The 26,141-nt window shown below is 41.3% G+C and overlaps 1 protein-coding gene across 1 annotated transcript in view; it reads right to left on the bottom strand.

The window, feature by feature from the left end:
* Positions 1–24,763, bottom strand: part of LOC106929275 (contactin-1a-like) — a 55,463-nt gene extending 30,700 nt beyond the window's left edge. Inside the window, 5 exon segments of the mRNA XM_088006739.1 lie at positions 30–68; positions 1,615–1,677; positions 1,680–1,742; positions 21,186–21,385; positions 24,693–24,763. Coding sequence (XP_087862865.1) covers positions 30–68; positions 1,615–1,677; positions 1,680–1,742; positions 21,186–21,385; positions 24,693–24,763 — 436 coding nt within the window.
* Positions 24,764–26,141: the final 1,378 nt, after the last annotated feature.

The raw sequence follows: 26,141 nt of genomic DNA, 5'->3' as shown, positions 1-26,141 counted from the left end.
CAAATTGTGAGGAAGATTATTTGTCTTACCTTCAAAAGGGTCCAGCGCAGCCCCTTGCTCTGATGAATCTGCAGCAGAGAATTCAACGTTAATCATCAAATCAAAATTCTGCACTGTTACAGCACAAGACTCCGATCTTTTACATTTGTAAAAGAACGACGCTTAAAATGATGCAAACGCATACATTTGGCTTAAAAACTTCCCTACTGCCTACACAACATTACATTCGTAAACCGTAAATTAAAAAATGCAATTTATAATGTTCCTGTCTTTTGTATAAGACGAGTGATGTTAAAAGCTGCTACTGGTAGTTGCACAACAAATTGGTTGCAGCGTAGTTATTCCCAATGACAAAACGCAGAAAACCTGCACACTCCTTACACTGTGGATGTAGTGTACAGTGAGCTTGACATTTCCCAAGCTGTCATAGCGTTAATGTCACATCACACTTTGTTCATGCTGCGGCTAAACAAACATGTCAAGCCGATGTCCCCTCGCTAAAGTGAAGACCAGAGTGAGCTGACTGACTGCTGTCTGTCTTACTACAGGAGTGATTTTTTTTTTTTTTAAAGTTCCTAAAGATGTAAAGGAAGTGCAGAGTGTACTGTCTTTATATTGTAATCACAAATATAAAAGAAGCGTGCTGCCTTTTAAAGTCATGATTAAAAATCAAGAGAAACAAGAGCTGAATCTTGTAGATTCACATGTTTGTCTTTTGTTGTTTCGTGTGAAATAAGTTTAAATAATAATTGTGAATTGTCTATGGAGTGGGAATACAATCAATCTCACCGACTTGGACATTTCAAGCTTACTTTATTATCTAGATTGTTTTGTTTTGAGCTGATGGTACAGAACTAAACCTTTAAGCCCTCTAATGTACAGGATGTATCTTTTTCCCTTAGTCACCCATTCAATGTTTATTTACCTTAAACTGACCAAAACATGGCAGCATACTTTTTTTTTAAAGTAACTTTCCTGTTTCATTAACATCAGATTTTCCTAGTTTCCACGCAGCTCAACTTATACCCTGATTCATATCCCAAACCAAACACTTTTTCAGCAGCTTGTTCACACTTTGTCTTCCTCATTCCTCAGCTAAGGGATAAACTGACAGCTATGAAGAAAAACGTGTGCGACTATCCAAACCACCTGTTGGATTTTCATGCTTTGTCGACAGTCATTCATAAGCCTGTTTGCGGAGTTGCTGAAGGACATCATGTTTTTCTTTTTTGGACAAATGGGTTGTTGGTTGTTGGACGTTGGATGTTGTTGGATGGAATAAGGGGAAAAAGCAACCTGAAGCTAACAAGCAAAATTCTTTGAAATTCTAAATCTTTCTCAGTCGCATTTAAGCAACTATAGCTGCCAAATTCATAGCTGCGATTTCAGTGGCCATCTCTGAGACGAGACACGTTACAACTCAAACAGAAAGTAAAAATCATCTCAGAAAGTAAAAACTTTAGCGGTGTGTTTATTGCCTGTAATTTTGTTGATTATGGCCAAAAACAAATTGAAACTTAGAATTCAATTTCCCATAAAAAAGCTCAATCATTATTGCACTTTGTTTTTCTTTTCTTTTTCACCTTTCCCCTTAAACTTAATTTTGATAGAAACCTGCAAGCGAGAAGGCCAGGAGATGAAGGAGCAGGGCGAGGAGCAGCATGGTGTTGAGCGAGAACCACCTGGTGGGGTCACAGCTAGAAACCTGGTTGATGAAACATGAGCGGGACGCCCTGGTTTTCCTAAATGAGATAAGAAAACAGAAAGAAAGACTGTTTAAGGCTCTAATAAAGTCTCTGCAGAGGAAAAGAAAAAAAAAAAAAAAAAAGAAATCTTACTGCGTAAGTAAAAGTTTTCTTTTTTCTTTCTTTTTTACCGGTTCACCAATAAAGGCGAGGACATATTCCACAAGAACAAATATGTCTTCTCTTTCAGGGCTGCGGACATGCAGGACATTTCATACTTCTTCACAAGAACTCGAGTGTAGGATTCCTGGGAAGTCTTCATATGTCTCTCTCACCCACGTTCTTCCTTCAGACACCACACAAAACCCTTCTGCCCAGAATATGTGTCAGGAACAAGCTGCAAGAACAGAATGATGTCATTTTGCTCTCGGACCCCCAGGAGAGGAAGAGAGGTAGAGAGAGAGAGAGAGAGGGAGAGAGAGAGAGAACCACATTTCTCTGTTCTTGCAGTCTGTATTACCCTTGAACTGTGTGATCTTCCTCTGCTCAATTTAAAGGAACCCATTCAGTGTCATTTATACAGGCTTTTGACGAGCCAAGCTCCAGTTTTTCATGGCGAAAAAAGAAAAGCATGAGGCTAAAAAAAGAATAGTGGCTTTAATATTAGATTGTTTGTCCTTGCAGTAGGAATAGAATTTAAAAGCTGGGAGTCCCTGACTGTGCTTACGCTACAGTTAGAAGACGTTCAATGAACTGTATTTCCTTCATATTCATCATCCATCCATCCATCACTTGCCCACCATTGTGACAGGGGATGATATCAGGACCAAACAGCAGCTTTCATCAAGCTTCAGCAGCCAATCTCTGTCTCTCGGCACACATTAGCACACACACACACACACACACACACACACGTCTCTGCTTCCTGTCAGCCTCAAAGGCACAGTCTGGTGATGGATTGACGTTTGATGACTGACTTTTGGCTAATTGTTTGAACATTCCCAGACTGGGCACAATTACGTTTCCAAAGATGATGGCACAATCTCTCAGTCGGTTTGGAAACAAAACGCCGTTTCAGTTTGAAGGAGGCTTTAGCGTGTGACCGGTGCACAGGTTTCAGAGGGTCTCAGAAGTGCTGCATTTTTCTGTTAAAATCCTTTTATTGAAGTGACATAAAAAGTGCCTCGTGTACCAGAGGTTTTCTGTGAAAGCACCACTTTCACTCAAGCCATCCCTGCTGACTGCTGGACAGCTGACTGAAAGAAGGCTCCTACAGTTTTCCTCACTAACAAGACAGGAAAATCCAACAGATTTTCATTTTCTTAATATATGGACAGTCATGATATTGAGCTTAAGTAAAACGCTGCACATTAAGCATTTGAAAACGAAAACTAATATAGAGTAGATTTATGTGTAATCTACATATCAAACTCTAAACAACAATACATAGATGATTTAAATGGGCTTGAGCACCTGTCCCTTTTGCTCCTTGCCCCCAAGGGCCCTTTTGGTTAATTGTATTTATTTATTTTTTTGTATTATTATTTCCAAAGCCCTCTTCTGACACATAATAACATGTACTAAAATTATTTTGTTTTTTGTTGGGGTTTTTTTGTACAACATAATAAGCCGGTCACCTTGTTACCTTTGACCTTTTGCCCGTGACGCATGACGCAGTTGCCTTTCGCACAGTGAGATAAAGCGGCTAGCTGCGTAGCTGAACGTAGTGAACGTTCCAGATTACAGAACAGCTTTTGGTGAATTAAAAAAATCAAACAAAAAAACATTTTTGGTGAATAAAGTGGAGTAGACTTGCTACTTGTCAGATGACGGAAACCGTTGTAGTGTCGTTTCTGCTTCAGCACGGAGTAGCGGTTTAAGCAGAGAGGTGATGAAATACAACAGACACTGACAGACTGCCTTTCTCTGAAGAACTACTGAGCGGGAGGAGACAACCAGGTGAGGAAAAACTGTTCTTATATATCGATTCAGTATTTTATCACACAGACATTAAGTTGCTGTTGATGTGCTATTAGCTAGCTGCTAGCTAACGACTTTGCTAGCAAAGCTAGAGAACTAAAAACCTTCTTCCCTGTATCGTTAATGGTAGCAGTCATTATTCAGTATTGTTTATGCAATAGGGGCACATCGCCCGTCCAAAACCGATCATCTCCATAATGGATACATGTCCGATCTTCTAATTTCCTTTGCTGCATAATGTACATTGCATTTATTCTAGCGTTAGGTTAATGTACCTTGAAGGAGAATAGCACTAAAAGTCCAACAAGGATATTCATCTAGAATTAAAAAGAACTCACCCTGAATTACCATGATAGATATAATGTATACATAAAAGTGTCATTAATGAAGGGGAAAAAACTCAATCCAGACTTTAAGTTTAGGGTCTGGTTCACAGAGTATGCAGTTAATTTTCCCCCAATTATTCAATGAAAAAAAAGAAAGCTAACCTCAGTTAAGTAAAATAAAATTGTAATCAAAACTTTTGGAATTGTAATGATTTTTTTTTTTTTTTACAAAAAGTTTAGTTTAATAAACTTTTTTAAAATTAAATAACACTTTTGTCTTGTGAACTTAAAAAGTTATTTGCCAAACAAACTTTTATTTGCACATATCAGAAATGTTTTGTTGTGATTTTGGGCCCTGCCCACGATGTCATGTGAGAATCATAAGCAAAACTTTGAGTCACAAACAAAAACTTAGAATAGCAAGAAAAGATTTATGACAAGTGCAAATAAGTTTGTTTTGCAAATAATTATTTCACTTCATGAGACAAAAATGTGTGATTTTAATTTTAAAAAAGTTATTTAGGCAAGACTCCACATTGTGTGGAAGTTTGGGGGAATACATACAAAACAAATTTACAGCCATTATACGTCTTAGAAAAAAATCTATCCGGATACTACATAAAGTGGGATAATGGGAACACACAAACCAGTTATTTATCAAATCAGATATACTGAAATTCTGGGATCTTGTAATATTTAAAACTTCACAATTCATGTTGAAGGTCAGAAATCAGAAACTTCCACCCAATATACAGGAAATGTTTGGTGACAGAGAGGGTGGTTATAATTTATTATTTAAAAAAACAACATATTAGAAGAACCAGGAAGAGTTTTTGTTTTTCTGTATGTGGAGTAAATGTCTGGAATGGATTGAATGATGAGTTTTAAAAAAAGTACAAATGTAAACCAATTTAAAAAACTGATTAAAACAGAGCTTATTTCAAAATATGCTATATAAGATGACTGTTTAAAAGTCTATAATGCAATTGATGATATAATTAGTATTTAAAATAATTGTACATAGTTAAATATCATGTAAAATGGAAACAAGCTGTCTCTTTTTGATGTTCTGAAAGTGAATTGATTATACATTGACAAGTAGGAAAGGGGCAGGACATTATAAGATATTATATCTTCTACCTGCTCCTTTTCGAACAGAAAATATATAATTTGCTTGTCACATGGGCAGAATAATTTGTTTTACATTTTACCTCTTAAGTTTGTTTCATTCTACTTTATTTTGTTTTTTCTTTTTTTCTTGATTGTTTTTTCTGTCTGAAATAAATAAATAAATAAACTCAGAAGGCTTTTCTCATGGTGACATCCATTAACAATAATTTTTTTGCTTTTGTGTTTTGTTTTGTTTTTTTCTTCAGTTCCACGTTAAAGTTTGATGCAGCTCTGCTTTCCTGAATGGACCATCTTCATCTCCACTGCAGGTGTAGCAAACAGGCAGCTCTTTGTTTTATAGATTCCAGTACACTAAAAGGTTGCATTGTGCCCTTGTTTACATTTTTAATAGTGCAATTCTGTAAAGACAAAATGTGTCTGGTGGTCTAGCTCTGATTTACATATCTTGCTAAATATGTTTGAATATTGCAATACTTTCCTATAACAAAATAGACCTGCAGAAAGAAATTACTAATAAAATATCTTACATATGCATAGTTGTATGCTCTATATAGAGATTTTCCTTAGCTTTGATTGTATCTCTCACAATTTTGTAATTTATCATTGTTTATTAAATTCTGAAAGCTGTGTGGCTTTGTAAATATTCTGTCCTAAAATGCGGTTAGATGTGCCCTTTTTTTTTGAGCACCTGCCCCTTTAGTGGTCTCTGCACGGCCCTGATGAAATGATAAAACAGAAGAGCAAGAAAGGGAATAATAGCTTTTCAAGGTGTGTTAACAATATTAACTGTAAAACTGAATGCATTAGGACAGACTGCTTGCTTTAAAAAATATATATATATATATATATATATATATATATATATATATATATATATATATATATATATATATATATATATATATATATATATATATATATATATTTTTTTTTTATATAAAAAAAAAAATATATATATATATATATATATATATATATATATATATATATTTTTTTTTTAAAAGCAAGCAGTCTGTCCTAATGCATTCAGTTTTACAGTTAATATTGTTAACTGTAAAAAAAAAAAAAAAAAATATATATATATATATATATATATATATATATATATATATATATATTTTTTTTTTTTTCAGGGAAAAAAAAAAAAAAATTCTGAAAGATATATAATTTCTGAAAGATATATAATTAAAGCTCAGATATAGATGTTTAGACTGAAATAATAATCTCTACTGCTTCAGCAGCAGAGGTGCAAAAAGTACATGGTAGACAGACCAAAACTTTAAAGTCATATTCATGAACTTTTTTTTTTTTTTTCAACCCAACATCCTCTTAACAAAATCTCAGGGGAAATTAACCGGAAAATGAAAGCCTGAGTATCAACGCAGATGCGTTTCCCAAACCTTAACGACTCCATCTCGGCTTTCTCGTTTGCGGTGCGATTTCCGTCTGTGTCAGAAACCCCAATCTGAACATCTATTTTTCTCACCAGCCTGCTGTCAGACTCGCATTTAGTTATTTTCTGGTTTCTGAGCGCCGAGCATCAGATCAGTAACGCCGCACCTGTCCATTCGTCCCACCCCTCCCGCGCTCACGCTGGATTGGCGCCTCCTGATTGGAGTGTAATTGAACATGAGGCAAAAACTATCGATTCTCCATGAGCGCCTTTGAGCCGTCAGCTGGGAGAGATTTAGAGGTGTGACAGAAGGAGTGAGATCTCAGAGCTCTCAGGAAAAATAGAGTCATTTTGCCAACAATAGATTACAAGAAGGAGAGCACGTGTAATTGGCAGTTTGCATAACACCAGCAGCAGAACTGCAGCTCAAGCTGCACACAGGCAGAGACACACAGCCACACTGTAACCCACACCACTGGTCCGCCATGCTGAACATAGAGTAACGGCTAAGCTGTACAGCTGTAAGACAGCCATACAGTGGGGATTTCATCTCTACGAGGGGCTGTATCTTAGCAACCAGCCTTTCAAAAGCAGCAGTTTGGTGGCTGCAGGGGTGAGGGGTGCTTTTGTAGCCAGCAATGATACTATGCAAAGACTCATTTTAATCTGAAGGGGGAAAAAAAATGCTATGGATGTGGGAAGACTGCCAATGGCGATCTGGTCATCTATTTACCTCATATAGCCTCGCTCTGCGACTGCAGCTGTTATTTCTGTCTCTCGTGAATCCTAAATGGCCCTACTCTAGAGAAATTATGGGCAAACAAGAGAGGCACCATTAAAGTGTTGGAGCGTTGAAGGAATCAATCCCATCCATGCCATTAAGAGTGGTCAATGGATTGATAAGCGATAACACATGAGAGCAGTAGATAGCAGGTCTATACAATCAGTATTAATGCCGCCCTGCACTTCCTCCATGCTAACTTAGCGGCCTGAATGCCTGGGATGGAAACACTCCATCTTTCACCAGGTATTACAGGCCTTGGACATGAAAGCCCTTCAACAAGGCCATTTCTTCTCCTCATAAATCATACCCCATGATGACGGCAGAGCTATTACCGCTGTTAGCTTGATTTCAGCAAAGGTTTTGTCAGGCTGTGTACCCCGAGCCTTTTGCTTTGCCACCTGAATTTTAATGCTCTTCTGTGTCCTTACGTCACTTTCAAAGCTCAGTCTCACTGCTCTGAAAGCTTCGTACGTGTTACCGACGGCAGAAGCCTTCGGGAGCTAATTTTACAATTTAACTGCAGTCTGAGGATCGATAGCGTCACTAGTGATTGTTTTATGACTCCAAGTTTCCTAAAGGCCTTCCAGTGTTCGTTCCGGTGGGAACTGCATAACTAAGTGGGTGGAAATGTTTTTTTTTTTTTTACATTCTGAGGTTTAAGGGGTCTGGATTTGAAAATATTGCCAAAATGTCAATTTAACCACACCATCCCCCTTCCACTTCATCCACTTCACAAGAAGTCCAAAACATAAAAAAAGTGACTTTTGTTGTGGCCTGTTTCAAAACAAACAATATAAGAAGAAGCTTTAGATTTGGGAAATAAAAAAACATTAGAAATTGCTGCTTTCCTCATCTATATGTCATGACTACAGGTGGCATCTGGAGACAAGACGGCAAATCAAGAACTTTAAATCTGTGACAGATTAGATGTCTGACTTGGGGCTTCGTACTGTGGAGGAAAACTCAATCCATCAATTTTCCTCCTTCTCCGTCCTTCTGACATTGGAGCCCCTTGTTTGAAGAAGAGACTCAGAGAGCAAAGATCTGAAAGCATAGTTTCCACAGCTATGCTTTCAGGATTAAGGTCAAAGGGCAGACATAAAGCCCTTGTGCACTGAAACTTAAGATTATAATAATAAAAAGAGCTTGACAAAAAGAAGAAAAAAGAGGTGGCCGATGTGCTGTAATTCAGACATTCTGTAATCAAGCAATTCAAATTCAGCAATTGAAAATTGTTACATTGTGAAAAAAATGCATGATTTAAAAGTCTCATTATTAAATGAAAAATACTCTTTACTGATCATGAGCATATTGGTATTTGATTAAACAATTCAATTATTTCTACGATGCTCTTTTGTGTCTGAATGCGTTCATCCTGCATCTGCACACGTCAGTAATCAAACCTTCTTCCTATTTTCCCTCATAAATGCAGTCAGCTAACGTCCAACAACAACCCCTGCTCTATGTCTTTGTCCTCAGCTTTGCGGCAGGCCCCAGGCTCTAATTTACTTATTATTGATCCTTTCATCTTTTATTGATCCTCTCATCTTTTTCTCAGAAAGAACACCATACATGTATTGCCCTGGTTACCTGCTTCCTCTGGTAACTAGGGAAGCAGGTAACTGGGACAACTGGTCAATGAATTTCTTTGTAGACCGAATTAGCGCTACCAGCATTATATTACAGAGCCACTGAAACAGGGAGGACAATGCAGACTGTATGTGGCCTGCTCATAAAACTGCATTATTTATTTTTAGATTTCAGCCGACAATGCCATTTAGACAAACATACTGGAAGCAAAGACAAAGAGCAGCATCGACTGAAATATAACTAAGATGAAACAGAGACGTACTGAGTCTGACATAATCCGTTTGGAGAAACAGTGATTTTATCGATGTTGAAGAAAATGACAGTTTATTAGTTTCCTGTATATTCACGTTGAAAAATGTCAGAAACACTGATAAATGTATTTTGTCCCATTGTTTGTCTAAATGGAGACAGAGAGAGAACAAAAACAACCATTTCACCTAACATGACCTCATACACTCGATATGAGTACATATGTTCCAGAATGAGACACGAGCTGTGATGGATTCCTTACTGATGCTGAATCAATCCCATTTTCCCACTAAGAATTAATTATTTATGGCAAAAACTATTGATCTTAAGCGTCAAGAAAAGGCCACACTCAGCCTGCTTGTCACTTGAACTCCCTGCTCTGAAACATAAGGTGATCTGTATCCAGGGGAAATGAGACTAAACAGTCTACAGGAAGCAACGTTTATCTCCCAAAACACTGTGATTCTGTAAAGAGCAGGATATGCACATCAGTTACCACAGCATTTGAAAAAGATCTGAATAATCCGAGCTGCATAGACAGGAAATTGTTGAGCAGTTCAGACAAAAAAAAAAAACGGCCATTTTTCTTCTTGCAGCAAAAACATATTTATGTTACACATTGTAGATCACTAAAGGTACTCGTTTGTTATTTTCCATGCCATCAATGTGTCAAAAAGCTGTCGCATTAAAGCATATAAAAATATGTATTTTAAGATGACAGATGTGACAGATATGTATCCTTACATACACAAAGTCAGATTTATTTTTTTTTCCTTTAAAAGAGTTGTCACTGTTTCACATATCAGTGAAGATATTGTTTGGTCTAAATCAGTCTGTTGTAGCTCTGACTGCATGTTGAAGAAAGGCTTTGCACCAGCATGATGCTCCCACTACCAGTTGTCACTGTGTGGATAGTCAGTGTGTTTAGGGATGATGTGAAGTTTATATGTATGCAAAATTTGATTTTATGTGATCCAAGTACCTTCTTCTAAGTTTCCTGTTGCTCCTAAACGGCTTTCCTCTTGGCAGTGTACCGTGACGGTCAGGTTCGTAAAGCCCACAGCTAAGCGTTGCCCTAGCAACAGTTTCTCCTACCTGAGCTACGGATCTCTGCAGCTCTTCCTTGTTCTTCATGATAGAGAAAGTCAGTTTAATAAAAAAAAAAACGTTATATATATTTTTTGCCACACCTTTACACTGCAGTAACTTTAAGGTTTTTCAAAGTTACATAGTGGTGAATAACAACAGCATGGCGAGCATTAGTGATTTAAACCTTTATTTTCCAGTTAAGAAAGCAGCAGGGACGGGAGTAAAAACATGCACTTCTGCAATACGCAATTTTGTTTTTCTTGCTCCCTGTGTTCCGTACACAAATCACGCCCGATACACGAGTTACTAAAATGCATATGCAGCTGTAAGTACATACCTCTCTGATATTGCAGCACACAGGATGTGATTACTAACACAGCCCCTGATTTTTTATTTTTTTTTCTCGATATGTTGGAGGATTTAGTAGCACGACCGTCTCAGCTAAAGATATTACATCTACTGCAAATATTCCCCACTGCTTCAAAATCAGTGTTATTCATGATGTAATCATTCTCAAAACCATCCAGTTATTGCTCAGTGTTTCCCCCATCTCCTCCTCCTCCTCCTCATACTTCCTTCTGCCTCTTTTTTCTCTGCATTTCACCTGCTAGAACGAGCTACACTAATATAGGCTATTTATCCAAACCCCTGCTGTTAACACCATGCCACCCAGGGCCACGATGCTTCACTACACTCAGCTGGTTTGAATATCAATGACCTCAGTCATTCAGTCTGTGAACAGCAAAGCTGGGTCCTCTGCATGCATGTCATTAAGCTTTAAACCAGGCGGTGTCTGTGACCGAGCGTAAAAGCTCGATGTCAAGCACTCATTCTGAAAAATTATTATTGCCGTAGCCTTTTTCTTGGCAAGCAACAAGACGGCTAGGTAGCCGCAGTAAATCAACTTGGTGAAAAGATTACAAATCTGAACAGGGAATGGGCAATACGGACCTAAGATTTGGTTTTTTAAATTACAACAATAAACTCTACAATAATTAACTGTCTATGTCTCTGTACCTTGTTTTTTTCTCTCTCTCCACTCTCTAAAACTAAGAAACAAAACAAGGACGTCCAGCCTTAAAATTACAGTAATTGAATCAAAAAATATGTCAGTTTTTCTAACTGAACAAACCGAGAAGTGGGATTACACAATTCTTCAAGTTAGAATATTTGAAATATTTCTTCAATTCTCAAAATTCCTACATTCCCAAGATGAGTACCCGCATATAAATAAATGTGAGGTGACCTGAAAAGCTCTCATTTCATTTTGCACACTCAACATAATTTCTCCTGCAGGTAATAATCATTTTTCACAGGAGTAACCCTTTTTTATTCTATCACAGCTCAGAAAGGGGTCTGACCTTAAAGCCACAGTCTTGGAAGACTGATTTACACTTACCCACATGATCCTGCTCAGCAAAATGTGCCATATGCGTCAAGCTATTTAAAGTGTGTCACATTAGGTATGATTAATTGTATCATAAAGGTCAAAGGTCTGGAAAGAAAAAAACTTGTTCTCAATCAGGAGAAGAGGGCTCTGCGTAATGACATCCATCCACATCTGGCTAATAAAGACTTTAAGGAAGACGCTTCTTCAGAAAAACCAATAAGATGCTTTGAAACCTCAATGACCATTACGGTAAACTCCCATAAATCAGTGTTATTACTAGACGACAGAGTTCAGCTCACTCTTGAAGGCAAAGCTGCACTGACAAAACAGGAAGCTGCAGGGCTCCAATTAACGCAGCTTGATTAACACCAAAAAACAAATCAATCAATAAAAACAGATTTTACACACTGTCAGGTTTTAGATAGACAATCTATGTTATTTATGAACCACGCTTTGTTGGGTATCAACAATAATATGCATTTAATTGAAAGGCTTAATGGTTTTTCTCTTTATCCTCCTGACTAGATTAGAGTGTATAAATCCTACGTCACAGATTAACCAGACCAAACTGTCCAGTAATAAGACAAGAAATGAGTGCGGCACGACTTTGCTTTGAAACATGAAGACTGTTAAATTCATTAATGCAACTATGAACAACTTTGACCGACTAAATGTGAATAATAAGAGGTAAATATCAAGGTTATCGAACACATTTCATTTGGCCGTTTAAAGCTTGAAATTTTGTTTGATCACCAAATTTTGTTTAAAACCTCTCCAAAGCTTCACCCGTGACCTGTCTGCTGTGTTTCTTGTGATTCTTCCAAAATAAAAATTAAGGGTGTGAATAGTCCACTATGCAGCATCATCAGTGGGGTTTTTTTCTTCGTCATCACCAAACAGAAACTCTTGTGCGGTCCCGACCCAAAGCAGCTAAAGTGAATTTGCATCGGCAAAGTCCCGGCGGTCTCGCGCAGATGGACGTGGAAACCATGCAAAGGCCCTTAGCAGCCCGTGTCCTCCGTCCCCTCCTATACGCCGACCCTGCCAAGTGTCCTAAATACTCCTCTCTATTGTCTGCCTAAGAAGAAAAAAAGCCGCGCTGCTGGATGGGAGCAATCTCTCAAGGTGCAAAGCAGGAGGGAGGGATGATGGGGAAGGAAAAAGGCCAATTCCCTGAGCAGGACAGGGAGCCATGCAAATAGGACACCAGTAAGCGAGCCTCCCTGCAGGGAGGATGCCCCAGAGAGGGGTCGTCTCGCTGTGGCCGAGGTTTAATCCCTTAAATCCTTCTGTCATACTCACACTCACTCACACACACACACACGCAGGGACACCCCCAACCAAACTGAAAACATGGGGGGCCACATACCTGATTTCTCCACTCTCACCACCATCTTAAGCCCATATTATCAGCTATATCGTCATCATCCTTATGTCTGCAAAGAGGGCTTATGTTGCATGAAAACCTTCTGTCCAGCAGAGTTCCTCCATCGATAAGAAGCATAATATGGTATCGTTGTTGTTTAAGCAGGCTGAATTTCTCACACTCTAAAATACAAAAGAATTTTTAGTGCAAAAAAAATCAATCAGTTGTCTCTGAGCTTGTTTGTACTAATACAGTAGAAGACACATTTATTCAAATTTATTGTTCCACAATTTTACACCGTGACTTGCGTGAGGTATCTCTTCACCAAATGTCTTTCTTCCGGTTCAAATCGATAATTTGCGCACAAAACTGAAACGGACCGCTCATAAGCCGAACTTCCCTGAACATCAAATGTATTAACGACCAGTTTTATGCAAGTGCGCCGCTTTGCATTCAGGTCTCTCTTCTCGCTTGCATGTCTACTACAAAGATTTTCCGTCAGTATTTTCCTCAGACTGGGTCTGAATTGACTTCAGCTTTGGCGCCACATCCAGGCTTGGAGAAAGGCTGCTGTTAAACTTACAGTAAACACGGCAGCTTCCTGAAAAGTTCGTCAAGTCGCGCAGCACTTTCTCCACATGCAAGAGAATGAGAACAGCGGAAAACAAGGAGTGCGGAGGACGGCATGCGTAAAGCTTCTCAGCACGACTTACCCATGAGTAAACAGCAAAAGATGATTTTATTCAGTTATTCCCAGGTGAAGGTTGTTTTTGTGTGTGCGTGTGTGAGGGTTTTTCTTTTTTACTGAGTCTATGGCAGGGAATCAGATGCAGGAGGCTTCTGCTCTGTTTGGGAGCCTCTGAGCTGCAAAAATAAAGAAGATGCTGAGTAGGTGTAGCACAGATTGAGTGAGATCTACATTACATCTACATTAAAGGCAGTAAAGTTCACAGCTCTTTTCTAATTGTCACTGCATCCACGGAAGACATGAATCCTAACTGGCCTTGTTACACTGATGACGCCTGATTACATTATGTAAAACCGACAGAATGTGAGACGTGAATGACGACATTTCTGTGTGAGGATTTAGCATCATTCGTCACTCACCACAAAGCGATTTCAAATAATATCGGCAGACATGGAGAGGCTACGGGAGAGCATTTTTTGCGAGGAGGTAAAGACGCTGGACCGATGCCAGGACGTACTCAATGAAATCAGCCGCCTCCAAATGTCCGCACTTAACCTTTGAGTCATTTAGGCTAATGGATGAGGTCAAGAGATTTGCAGTTGGTGCTCGGGAGCAAATCTAATCTGACGGCTTCAACTTAGATCAACAAGGCAGCAGAATTATGCAAAGAAGTAGAAAAATCTCCCATTTATCAGGCGCTCTGCTGTTATTCATAGAGTATGAGCTTAGTGGCTAATCAAAACCAGAGCAAATGCTCAGGAAGCTAACAGCATGTAGCAGCTCAAAGAGTGTAAGGATAGAGCGTAAAAGAATAACTGGCTTTATTTGTCATTTTATTTCTACCTGAGGTATTCAGGATTTCTGACTCAGCACAATTCCTCTAATCCTAAAGTAGAAGCTCAGATTTCTCGTTTTAATCTGAAGCAAGAGCTGCAGTACGGTTACACTACGGTCAGTCTGACGTCTGTTTGCATGTTTGTAACTCTAGGTACATCTAAATCAGCCGTATTTGAAGAAAAAAGACTGTTTTCCCAAAGAAAGAAAAGTCGCTTCAGCTGAAGCTCCAACATATCAAAGCTGAAAATGTTTTTCTTTTTTTGTATTAATTTAAAAACACGTTTTTCAGTCAATTACTTCCTTTGGAAAGGCTGACAACCACTTAATGCAAACGACAAGTTTCTTGTTTCTTCATGTTGTTTTCTTTTAGTTCAGTAGACTAATAGTATTCTAATTTGTGACTGAGGAATGAAATTAGGACCAGAATAGTAATTTAAAAATCAGTTTTCTTGAGTTTTTTTTTTTTTCTTTCCTGCTCATTATAATCGGCAGATGACTGATCATGCGGACAACTTTGCAAATTACTCCGAACTAATTCCACGTAAGAAGCAGAAAGCAGCTGCGGTGATGCCGTCAATGTCTCGTCTAATTTCTAATTTGTGCCGTTGCTTCTCAAACCTGCCGAGCTCACAGTTCCCGTTCGCTTTGATCATGCTTGATACGATTCTCCATATCAGCAGCATAATAAGGTGGCTGGATGCATAAAAAAATGAGGAACATAAAAAGCACCTGGTGACTCGTGTTTGTGACACTTACAAAAAAACAGCTTCATTCATTCATTCCTCCTTCTTTTGCCTTTCGTTAACATTTGGATCATTTAATGTAAATAACATGTTTTTTCTTTTGCTTTCTTTTTTTTCAAATAAAAGATATAAAACTTTCCTGACATGCGTTGATTAAGAGCAGAGTAAATGGCTCTTGATAGTGCAGAGCTGATTGTTCTTTCAGCCTTTCATTACTGCTCAGTGAGTCAGCCGAAGAGAGCAGAGGCACAATGAGCCAAGGGGTTGACTTAAGAGAAGAGACCAAATTGCACCCAAGGCACCCAAAAGAGCTCTTGTGTGCATGTGCATGTGCTGAGAGGTTTGGGTAAAAGCAGGGCACCCTGAGCGACATTTAGCTCCCGTCGGGAGACTTGTTTTTAGTGCGACAAAGACAAAAGAGGTGCAAAAAGAAAAGATAACGGACAAAAATTACAGGTAATTTATCACCAGTTTTACTAACTATCAACAACGTGTGGCATCGATATCGATAGATACTGCTGCTCTATACACTGTGAGGTGGGTTGGGGTTTGTTCGAGACGAGACGTCCAACCGGAGGCCGAGTGTGGATATAGCCACCCTGAAGTGCCACATAAAGGGGGAAGGGAAAGTACAAAGCCTTGTCCGTGTCCAACCTCTGCACAGCTGGGCTGAACAACATGGCAAATGATTAGCGCAAAGTGTGGGGGGGTGGGATGACGGCTTTAAGGCTGGACACGCCGCAGTTTGTTGAATCACTCTTCAAACCGCATCACAAAGCAAATCTGCTTCAATGATCAGTTGAGCGTTTAGAGTAATAATTAGATTTTAAGTCTCTGTGAAAACAGTCGAGCAGAAACGCTGCCGCATCTAGGCGAGTGTGAAATTATGTTGTCTCAAGAAAGGCATGCGTGACGAAGTTGTTTGTTGGTTGTAAAGAGACGGACATCTCCATATTCATCTCAGTCTCTCGAAAATGCCGACTTCCTTCAATTCCACAAGTGCGTCCCTGAGAAATCCGTTTACATTGTTCCCCCCTTACCCCAAATGATGTGTAATTATGCAGTCCAGTGGAAATAATTCAACAAATCAATAGCCAAGTAGTTTCAGGTTTAGCAACTATCATTAAACTTTTACGAATACAAAATAGTGATGTGGTTACGGAATATTACTCTTGTTGCAGCTAAACGGTTCTGGGAAAAAGCTCTTCCTGTTTCCCAAGCAGTTAAGAGCATTAAACGCTCCTGAATCATATTCATCGTTCTGGTTCTGAAGTCCACATTAATGGAAGGCCTGTAACAACTGATGCTTCATAACGCTGACTGACATTAACGATCACTTTCACTTTATCACAATACCACTGCTGGTAAGAGAGGCAGGTACATTCATATCACACTGGACTCACTGTTAAACAGGCTGGAAGGCATGAATCTGCCGTAGCAAGGGAAGTTCGAAAATCCTTCATCAGGCATGCACAAATCAAATATCTAAGTTATTTAAGTTTAGACATCAGCGACCCCCAATCATTTATTCCACTAAAAACATCAACTAAATAAACTTTAGTGTTGGTCAGCTGCAGTCTTGCATTACATTCCCACACATTGATTCATACACTTTCAGCTTACAGGTTTCCTTCATAAATGTTAGATTCTTCCTCCGAAACTGGGATTGTGTTCAGGACTTTGACTTGGCCAATCTCTAAAATTTCAACTTCAATGTATTTTTGTCTTTAGATACTTCGCTTCTGTAAAAATGTTGTTTGAGTTGTCTTTCTCTAAAATGGATTTTAGCGATTCGCAATTAAGGGTCTAAATGATTTTTCAACCAGGCTAAAATCCCTGAATTTTTGCACCTCAAAGCTCAACCTATCACAAGAAAAAAAAAATAACTGTCAAGACTCAGAGCAGGTTTTTGCACGCTGACTTCAATTGATTACAGACACAGACACTGTGATACAAATCCGACATTTTCTGAGAGTGAACAATTTATAGTCGCCGCAAACACAGATGCAGCTGGACACACATAATGCTTCAGTAGGTTTCTCCTTCCTCCGAATGTGCAGCTCTGCAGTTTTGGGTAGGATGCTTCATTCTGGGACAGATAATGAGCTTCTCTCTCTGCAAAGGACAGAATCCCAGAGCCAGCAGGGCTGAGTGGAGCGAAACACTCAAACACACACTCTGACAATAACCGCAGAACAGCAAACAAACTTCTCAACTTTCTCCCTCAACTCTGGCTGCTCTCTGCACACACACACACACACACACACACACACACACACACACACACATGCACCCACACCAAACTAGAGCTAATACAAACCGGAGGTGAACACACCCACAAACATCTGCAGTCTCCTTAGCGTTGTGTCAACGGCGTTCGCATCAGCTGCATTTCTCTCTGCACGAGCGTGCCTGAGGATAAACTGCTAGCAGCCGCTGCCATGGCGTCCTGCGTCCTTCTATCGCGTCTACACACGTATGCACACACACTAACACAAGCTCACGTAAACACGGGGCTGTCAAATCACAGGGCTTCCCAGCTGTGACCTCACAAAAACACAGAAGAAGCAGGAGGATGAAAGAAAGCATGGGAACAGCAACAGGGGGAGGGGGGCGGCATATGAGTGTTTACAGAGACATGAAGAGTGCTAATAAGCAGTGGCCCGGGAGGACACAGAGATACTGACATGGGAATGAGCTGCACAGGAAAACCAAAAAAAAAAAAGCAAGGATGAAAGTTGTGTTTCCACAACTGGAAATATTGGAGTTACAAACTCTGCTAGAAACAAGCAAACAGGATGAAGTTGAAATAGAAAAATGTGGCACATATCTGTCACTCCTTTACATCCCTTGCTTTTTTCCCGTTATCTCTCTTTATCTCTTTATACTGATTTTCCGTCCTTTCATCCATAATGGATATTTTGGAAACGATGTCATCCTCTTGCAGCGGCATGTGCCCCCGGAGCCAGTCGCACACTATTGATTTCTGCACCAGAGGAGTCATCAAGGCATAGATAATGGGGGTTTGGAGTCTCACTGGACTTTCTGCATCTTCTCCTTCCCCCCCCCCTCAGGAAGCTGGTTCATCTTTTTCTGTCATCTGCTGTCTGCCCTGTCCAACTGGATTTGTTGATTTAGAGCTGAATGATGCCCAGAGGTTTATCTGCTAGCCATCGTGAAACAGTAAGCAACGAAAATTAAGGGCTAGAACAGCAAGTCGTGCGTGTAGTTTTGTCGCATATGAATGTCATTCAGAAGTGCATGGTCTGAATTTGAAAAATCACAAGTCAACAACAACCTTGTTTTGGATCAAACGGCTCACTAAAGAGCTCTGCACAGTCCCAGTCACATTTTGTAACCCACAAACTTCAGAATATTTTATGGGGAAACCGGGTGACAGAACAACACAATGTAGCGTGAATAGTTCTTAGATTTGGAAGTAAAATTCTAAAAATCATGGCGGGCATTTGTTTCTTGCCCACCTTTGCTCTGATGCTCTTAAATAAAAATCCACAAACTGATTTAGCTTATCTAGAAAGACCTCTGAATGTTGTAAATAAGAAAAGCATCATGAAGATCAAGAACCACAATAGCACAGGGTGTGGCACAACTGCAAACCTGCCAAGAGATGCACAAAAACTGACAAGCAAAACAAAACAAAGCCAAAAAAAATAAAAAATCAGTAAAGCAGTCCAGAGGACAATGGCAACTCTGCAGGAGCTGCAAAGATTCAGCTTGAGAGGATGAATCTTTTGATAGGACAAACATTGGTTGAGTGATTGATGATTTTGGAAATTTTGCTCATTTTTCGCTATTTACGTCGCCGTGGTAACTCTGATTCCCTATAAAAAATAATAGCACTCTTCCCGAGATCGAGCCGCACGTTTTGATACCTTTTTTGTGGTATCAAAACATGTTAAGTGTTAAGAGATGAGCGTTTATTTCTGGTAGCAAACTGCCATGAAGTATAAATCAGCTCTTCTTCCTAAAAGGTGAAAGTGCTGCCAATAGATCCAGAGGTTATCGATGAAGGTCACTGAGCTGGAAGAGCAGGTTTTAATCTGCCATTTGTTTATCATGTCCAGCCTGGAGTGTTTTTCGTCTCCCCATAGTGTTCAGAAGAATATTAAAGTCCTTTATCAGAATCTCGGATTTTTGCTTTGCCAGATCGTTGGGTCCAACATGCACAACTAGAGTCTCAATATTTGGCTGTCTGGTTAGACAGAGTACTTTGCGAGTTAAATCAGATACAGCGTCACCAGGAAAAGAAATCTCTCTCGTTTTCTTGGGATTGCAAACGTCACTGATTCCCTTTACTGCCTCATCTCCAACAATAAGTACTTTTGGCATATTTTTCATTTTCCTGGTGGTCGCTTGTCTGTTTTTTTCCTGAGGTGCGCTATCGTACGTCCATGTGACTTTTTGGGTAGGAAAAGCTGAAACTCTCAGAGAAAACCTCGTATAGTCATGTTGATGCGTAGTTCTAGTTTACGCGGAAAATACGGGGTAATTAAGAGTGTAGACTTTCTGGTAAATCCTGTTCTAATGTAAAATATGACAGATTACTGGATTAAGGAAATTTCTAGAATACTACATGCTACTACACATAACAATTTTTGAGAATTTGGAAACGTTTGCTCTTTATTTCCCAAGGTTATGGGGGAGGAGAGCAGAGAATGGATATTTCAGCTGTCTGAAATAATCTGTTTATTCCTTTCATCATCAACAATAAATCATGTAAGTTTGAAAACATTTGCTCTTTATTTGACAAAAATATGATGGGGGAACCAAATATTTTAGCTGTTTGAAATAATCCGTTCCCCATCTGTAACATGGGAACAAATTAACTTACCAGAAAGTCTTTAACTGTGTTTATTCCTCTATTCATCAACAATAAATCCTGTGATTGTGGTTACATTTGCTCATTATTTGCCAAAGTTATGAGGGGGGAACCATATATTGTAGCCACCTGAAATAATATGTTCCCCCTCTATGACATTTTAGAATGTATAGTATCTTTTCTGCCAATTTCACTGCACAGTTCTTGTTAAGTAGTAAGTAGTGTAAGATGAGTAATATTTCAAAAGAGCAGACAAAATCTTATGTTTTTTGATCAATAACAATATTTGTTTATTAATCTGCTGCTAAGAGATGAGTGCATTTTCTGGTAGCCAAGTGTCACAAAGTAATACCTGATCTTTACTTTTGCAAAAATAAAAACCAGAAGGCAGTGCATTAACATTAGCACAAACATTGCTAATGTAGCTACTGCCCACATTAACAGTAGCCTTTTCCCTAAAATTGTCATGATCCGTGGTTTTGTGTGTTTTTGAGTTTTTCAATGTGTTTCTGTTTCCCTGTGAGTCTCTGTCCTGTCCTCCCCGTTGATTGTCTCCCAGGTGTGTCTACTTACTTGATTACCCTCCATGTGTATTTAAGCCCACCTGTGTCTGTGTTCTTCGTCGGGTCCTTGTCTATGTCTATGTCTATCAATTGCTGTCAAGTCGTGTGAGCTCTCCGGTGGAACTGTGAAGTCCCGGTTAGCTAGCTCCTAGTTCAGTCTTGTGTCAGTTGCTACCGGTGTTTAGCTGTGTGCTAGTTTCTCCGCCGTGCTGCCTGTTCTTGGACTGCTCTGAGCTTCATCATTAAACTCATCATTTTTCACCATCTACCTGGGTCTCAGCGATTATCCTCACCACCAACCACACCGTTTCATGACAGAAGGACCCGACCACACCGAGGTGAGGAACATCATGGACCCAGTTACAACCCCAACAGCTCAATACCCTTTCCTTAAATCTAAAGACATCTACAATATTGAGTTTGAGGAGGATTTTCATTTTTTTTTCAAGATGTTTCAAGGAGACCTGTTTATGTTAGAAATAGTGGAAGAACTCTACGAGGAATTCCAGCATAAACAAAGGTTCACCTCACCTGTTCCAGCTCCGATCTCTCCAGCCTCTCCGTTGTCTCCTGCACCAGCCAAACCTCCAGCCGCCACCGTTACCTCGTTTCCTCCGCCAGTCCCAGCATCCACTCCAGCTGCCGCATTCTGCCCGACACCTCCACCAGTTCCTGCCTCCTCACCAGCCACCGCCGTCCGCCCGTCTCCAGTCGCCACCGTCCCCGTGGTGCTGGGGTTTCAGGCAGCCAGGCTTTCGCCTGGGCGGCAAGCGGCGCGGCTAGTGGCGTGGCCTGCTCTGTGGCTTCCCGAGTCTGCTGCCGGAGCGCAGCCGCCCGAGCTTCCCGAGTCTGCTGCCGGAGCGCAGCCGCCCGAGCTTCCCGAGTCTGCTGCCGGAGCGCAGCCGCCCGAGCTTCCCGAGTCTGCTGCCGGAGCGCAGCCTTCCCCCGAGCCAGAGCTCCCCGAGCCTGCTGCCGGAGCGCAGCCTTCCCCCGAGCCAGAGCTCCCCGAGTCTGCTCCGCCAGAGCTCCCCGAGTCTGCTCCGCCAGAGCTCCCCGAGTCTGCTCCGCCCGAGCTCCCCGAGTCTGCTCCGCCCGAGCTCCCCGAGTCTGCTCCGCCCGAGCTCCCCGAGTCTGCTCCGCCCGAGCTCCCCGAGTCTGCTCCGCCCGAGCTCCCCGAGTCTGCTCCGCCCGAGCTCCCCGAGTCTGCTCCGCCCGAGCTCCCCGAGTCTGCTCCGCCCGAGTTTCCCGAGTCTGCTCCGCCCGAGTTTCCCGAGTCTGCTCCGCCCGAGTTTCCCGAGTCTGCTCCGCCCGAGTTTCCCGAGTCTGCTCCGCCCGAGTTTCCCGAGTCTGCTCCGCCCGAGTTTCCTGAGTCTGCTCCGCCCGAGTTTCCAGCCGGCCTTCCTGCCGGCCCGGCGGACCCGCCTCCACGTCTCGGTTTTCTGCGCCGGAGACGCCGCCCGCCGGACCCGCCTCCACGTCTCGGCTTTCTGCGCCGGAGACGCCGCCCGCCGGACCCGCCTCCACGTCTCGGCTTTCTGCGCCGGAGACGCCGCCCGCCGGACCCGCCTCCACGTCTCGGCTTTCTGCGCCGGAGACGCCGCCCGCCGGACCCGCCTCCACGTCTCGGCTTTCTGCGCCGGAGACGCCGCCCGCCGGACCCGCCTCCACGTCTCGGCTTTCTGCGCCGGAGACGCCGCGCGCCGGACCCGCCTCCACGTCTCCGTTTCCTGTGCCGGAGACGCCGCCCACCGCGGTCCAGGCTCCGCCTCTGGTGCTGTGGGCGGCCCCGGACTGATTTTCCCTGTTCTGGACTGTTTTCTGGACTCTGGCCCTCCTGCCGTCGCCCCGCCGCCCACCCTGCTGGGTTGTTTTTGGTTTTTTGACTTTTCTGTTTGGGCGTCTGGTATCCGCCCTTGAGGGGGGGGTACTGTCATGATCCGTGGTTTTGTGTGTTTTTGAGTTTTTCAATGTGTTTCTGTTTCCCTGTGAGTCTCTGTCCTGTCCTCCCCGTTGATTGTCTCCCAGGTGTGTCTACTTACTTGATTACCCTCCATGTGTATTTAAGCCCACCTGTGTCTGTGTTCTTCGTCGGGTCCTTGTCTATGTCTATGTCTATCAATTGCTGTCAAGTCGTGTGAGCTCTCCGGTGGAACTGTGAAGTCCCGGTTAGCTAGCTCCTAGTTCAGTCTTGTGTCAGTTGCTACCGGTGTTTAGCTGTGTGCTAGTTTCTCCGCCGTGCTGCCTGTTCTTGGACTGCTCTGAGCTTCATCATTAAACTCATCATTTTTCACCATCTACCTGGGTCTCAGCGATTATCCTCACCACCAACCACACCGTTTCATGACAAAAATAAGCTTTTTAGCTGTTTTGTTTATTTATTAGCCATGTTTAGGACAGTGAATAGAGGAAGTCAATGTAAGACAACATGCTAGTTATGCCCCACATGCCACTGGCAGCATTTAGGCTAACATTAGCATTTTGGCTAATTTTAACCTTTACACTAATTTTAACATACTGAATGGAGTAAGCCCATGTTACTCAACATGCTTGTGACTCTCCACATGCTATTGAGTACTTTGTAGCTTACTTTAGCATTGATGCTAATTTTTAGCGTCAGAACGTTTGGTTCCAACCAACGCAGGCCCCATTTAAATTTGTTCACAAATGTTCTAGTTCCTGATATCATAGCGCCACAAATTCAGATTTTGGTTGTGAACACAACAAGACTGTGCAAGAGCTAAAAGCTTTGATACTGTGAAGCTCCTTCTGCTTGGTTTAGTCTGCAACAGTCTGACTCATGTCTCATATCTGGATGCCCCATTTAGGCTAATTTAAAAAGATATCCGCTCTTTGCTCTGACCTCCTTTGACCAGTTCCTTTACTTATAGGTCAGGCCGGCCTTACAATGACTGATGTATGTCGTGCTCATAATGCTGTTCTTTTTAGGACAGGGTCAACAATTGCTTTTCCCCTTCAGGGCTACAGCACATCACAATGCTCGGCACAATAGAGATAAACCCGAAACGCGAGTTGCAATCTGCTGCTCACTTAAAGCGGCACCTTTAATAGAGTTAGCAGCTATTAAAGGAAGGGTCAGTGGGTTGTTCTGTGGCACTTGCAGAGATGTTGCGTCCTGAAAGACGTGGGAGAGCATTGTTAAATGGGACAAATTTCATGCTCGCTGAACAAAACGGAATGTAAAGAGGGAAACTTGATGCGAAGAGACAAGATGAAATATGTCTTGGAAAAAAAAACTTATTTTTAAAAAATAATAATATAAAGGCAAATAGCTTAAATTTCTTCTTTACAAGAATTGCATGCTACATGTTTCAAAATTAATTTATATTTGGAAAGAATAAACTCTGCAAAGGCATTCTTATAGGATATAGATGACATGATTAACTCAATTGATGATATTTTTTGAAACTGTACATTTTCTTTCTTGTTGATTTTTGCTTATTTTGACATAAACCCCTAAAAGAGGTAAACATTTTCTACATTTTGTTTTTTATCTTTGCAGGTTGCATCTATATCCGCAGCTTTATGCAGTATTCATGAGAATTGATCACCAATGTGGCTGCATTCCCGATGGCAATCGCCACATTTCTGATACAACAGAGTTCACACACACACACACACACACACACACACACGCACACGCACACACACACACGCACACACACACCCCGCTCTGAAATGAAACAATGGAAACCTGCAGCAAGTGCAGCACAATAAATGTTTCCATGTCTTGTGGCAAGAGCCCAGAGAGCCAGGTTTTTTTTTTTTTTTTTGTCTTTGTGGAGTGGAAAAAAATAACTCTGACAGATCGTTTGCAAACAAGGTCACCCAATGTGACCCAGGGCTCGTGTTTTCGTTAGTACGTGCTCAGACAATTTGACATTTCTTTCCTTTCTTCCTATTTCGCTCTGGTATTAAATACCTTAATACCTCCTCTCAACAACTAACGGGAAGGAGAACTGCAGAGTGATAATTATTTCCGAGCAGTAAAGCTTCATGTCAGAAAACGCCGTCTTTTACCAGCTGCCTGAACGCAGCGTTCTTTTCCTCTTCACAGGCAACATCTCAGCGTTGGGCTGCGCTGTCTTCATTATCCGCTCAGAGGTCTGTTTGAACAGACTGCAGGCGCCGTTTGAGCAGACGAGTCTTTAACAGGGACATTTACCAGCCTTACGTGTGTGTGCGTGTGTGTGTGTGTGTGTGAGAGAGAAACACCTTTATTCTGTACATTCCCCTGATGCAGTTTGACACGCAGTCAAACAAACAGTCCAGCGTTTTTTTCTTTTTCCCGTTGAAAGCCAGCAAATTGGGGAAAGGGAAGCTGTGTGGGCGGATGTGGCAGAATCAGACAGAATGAACGATATGACCGTGAAGCGCACAAGTATTCATAACCTTTGAACTTTTGCCCCCGTTTTTGTCACCTTACACGAACATCAATGGGTTTCAATGGGATTTTACAAAATCCCCAAACTAAGCAATACAGAAATATGAAGCTTAACAAGTTTAAACTCCCTGGATCAATGCGTTACCAGCGTAAACGCCTCCACCACATCCACACGTCCAGAAATTGAAATTTCGGCTCTTTCTTCTTGGTAAATAACTCAAGCGCGGTCGATCTGAACGGCGGAAGGCGTCTATACACACGAGTTTTCAAACCTTTCCACATATTTAGTCTGGACTTTGACAAGGTCTTTCTAACATAAGAGCTTCGCTGCGGCTTTGTCTCCCTGCTGTAAGGTGAACCTCCACTGCAGTCCCAAGCGTCTGTAACAGGTGTGCTTCAAGAACGGCCACGTATTTAGCGCCAGTCATACTCCAGTTGCTGGCGTATCATCCTCCACAGCATGCAATCTACACAGATTTTTAAAAAATAAATAGATAAGTAATGAAAGTCCCATGTCATTTCCCTGCCTCTTTGCAAATATGCACTCATTTCTGTTGGCCAATCACTTAAAATTCATATAAAACATTCAGGAAGGTGGTTGCAATATAACAAAACACTACATTACGACTTATACTGCTTATTACTTATGTAGTTCAAGCAAGAAAAAAAAATAATGCCCTTCAAGCAGATATGAGGGCGAATTTGCCATTGCAAATCAATTTAGTAGGCTAATAGTCTAATCAAGGTGCTTTTGACTGCAGGGAATGCTGCAATGCCCTTTTGAATCTGATTAGGACTCAAAATAAACATTGGCCTTTCGATTTATTCCCTATATAAACTGGAACCCGCCTCACTGCCTCACTTGTAGATTTGAATGGAAACCTTGCAGTTTTAGCCGAACAGAGAGCGGCGTCCTGATCTGCTCTGAGGAATATTTTAACTTGATGAATCCTTTGTGGCTCCTCATTATGCCTTTTCTTCAATCCCGGCAGCGGCCCTGTTCGCCAAGAGCAGTGTTGACCAGTTTTTAAGTTTAATACATACCCAAGCCCTGCAGAGGTTTGCTTGCCTCTGTTTTATATTTC

The sequence above is a fragment of the Poecilia mexicana genome, unplaced genomic scaffold, assembly GCF_051168715.1.
Source record: "Poecilia mexicana isolate PSO_F unplaced genomic scaffold, ASM5116871v1 scaffold_6, whole genome shotgun sequence".
Lineage (NCBI taxonomy): Eukaryota > Metazoa > Chordata > Actinopteri > Cyprinodontiformes > Poeciliidae > Poecilia > Poecilia mexicana.
Note: the sequence above shows the minus strand (reverse complement) of the source record. Positions and strands in the feature narration are given on the sequence as shown.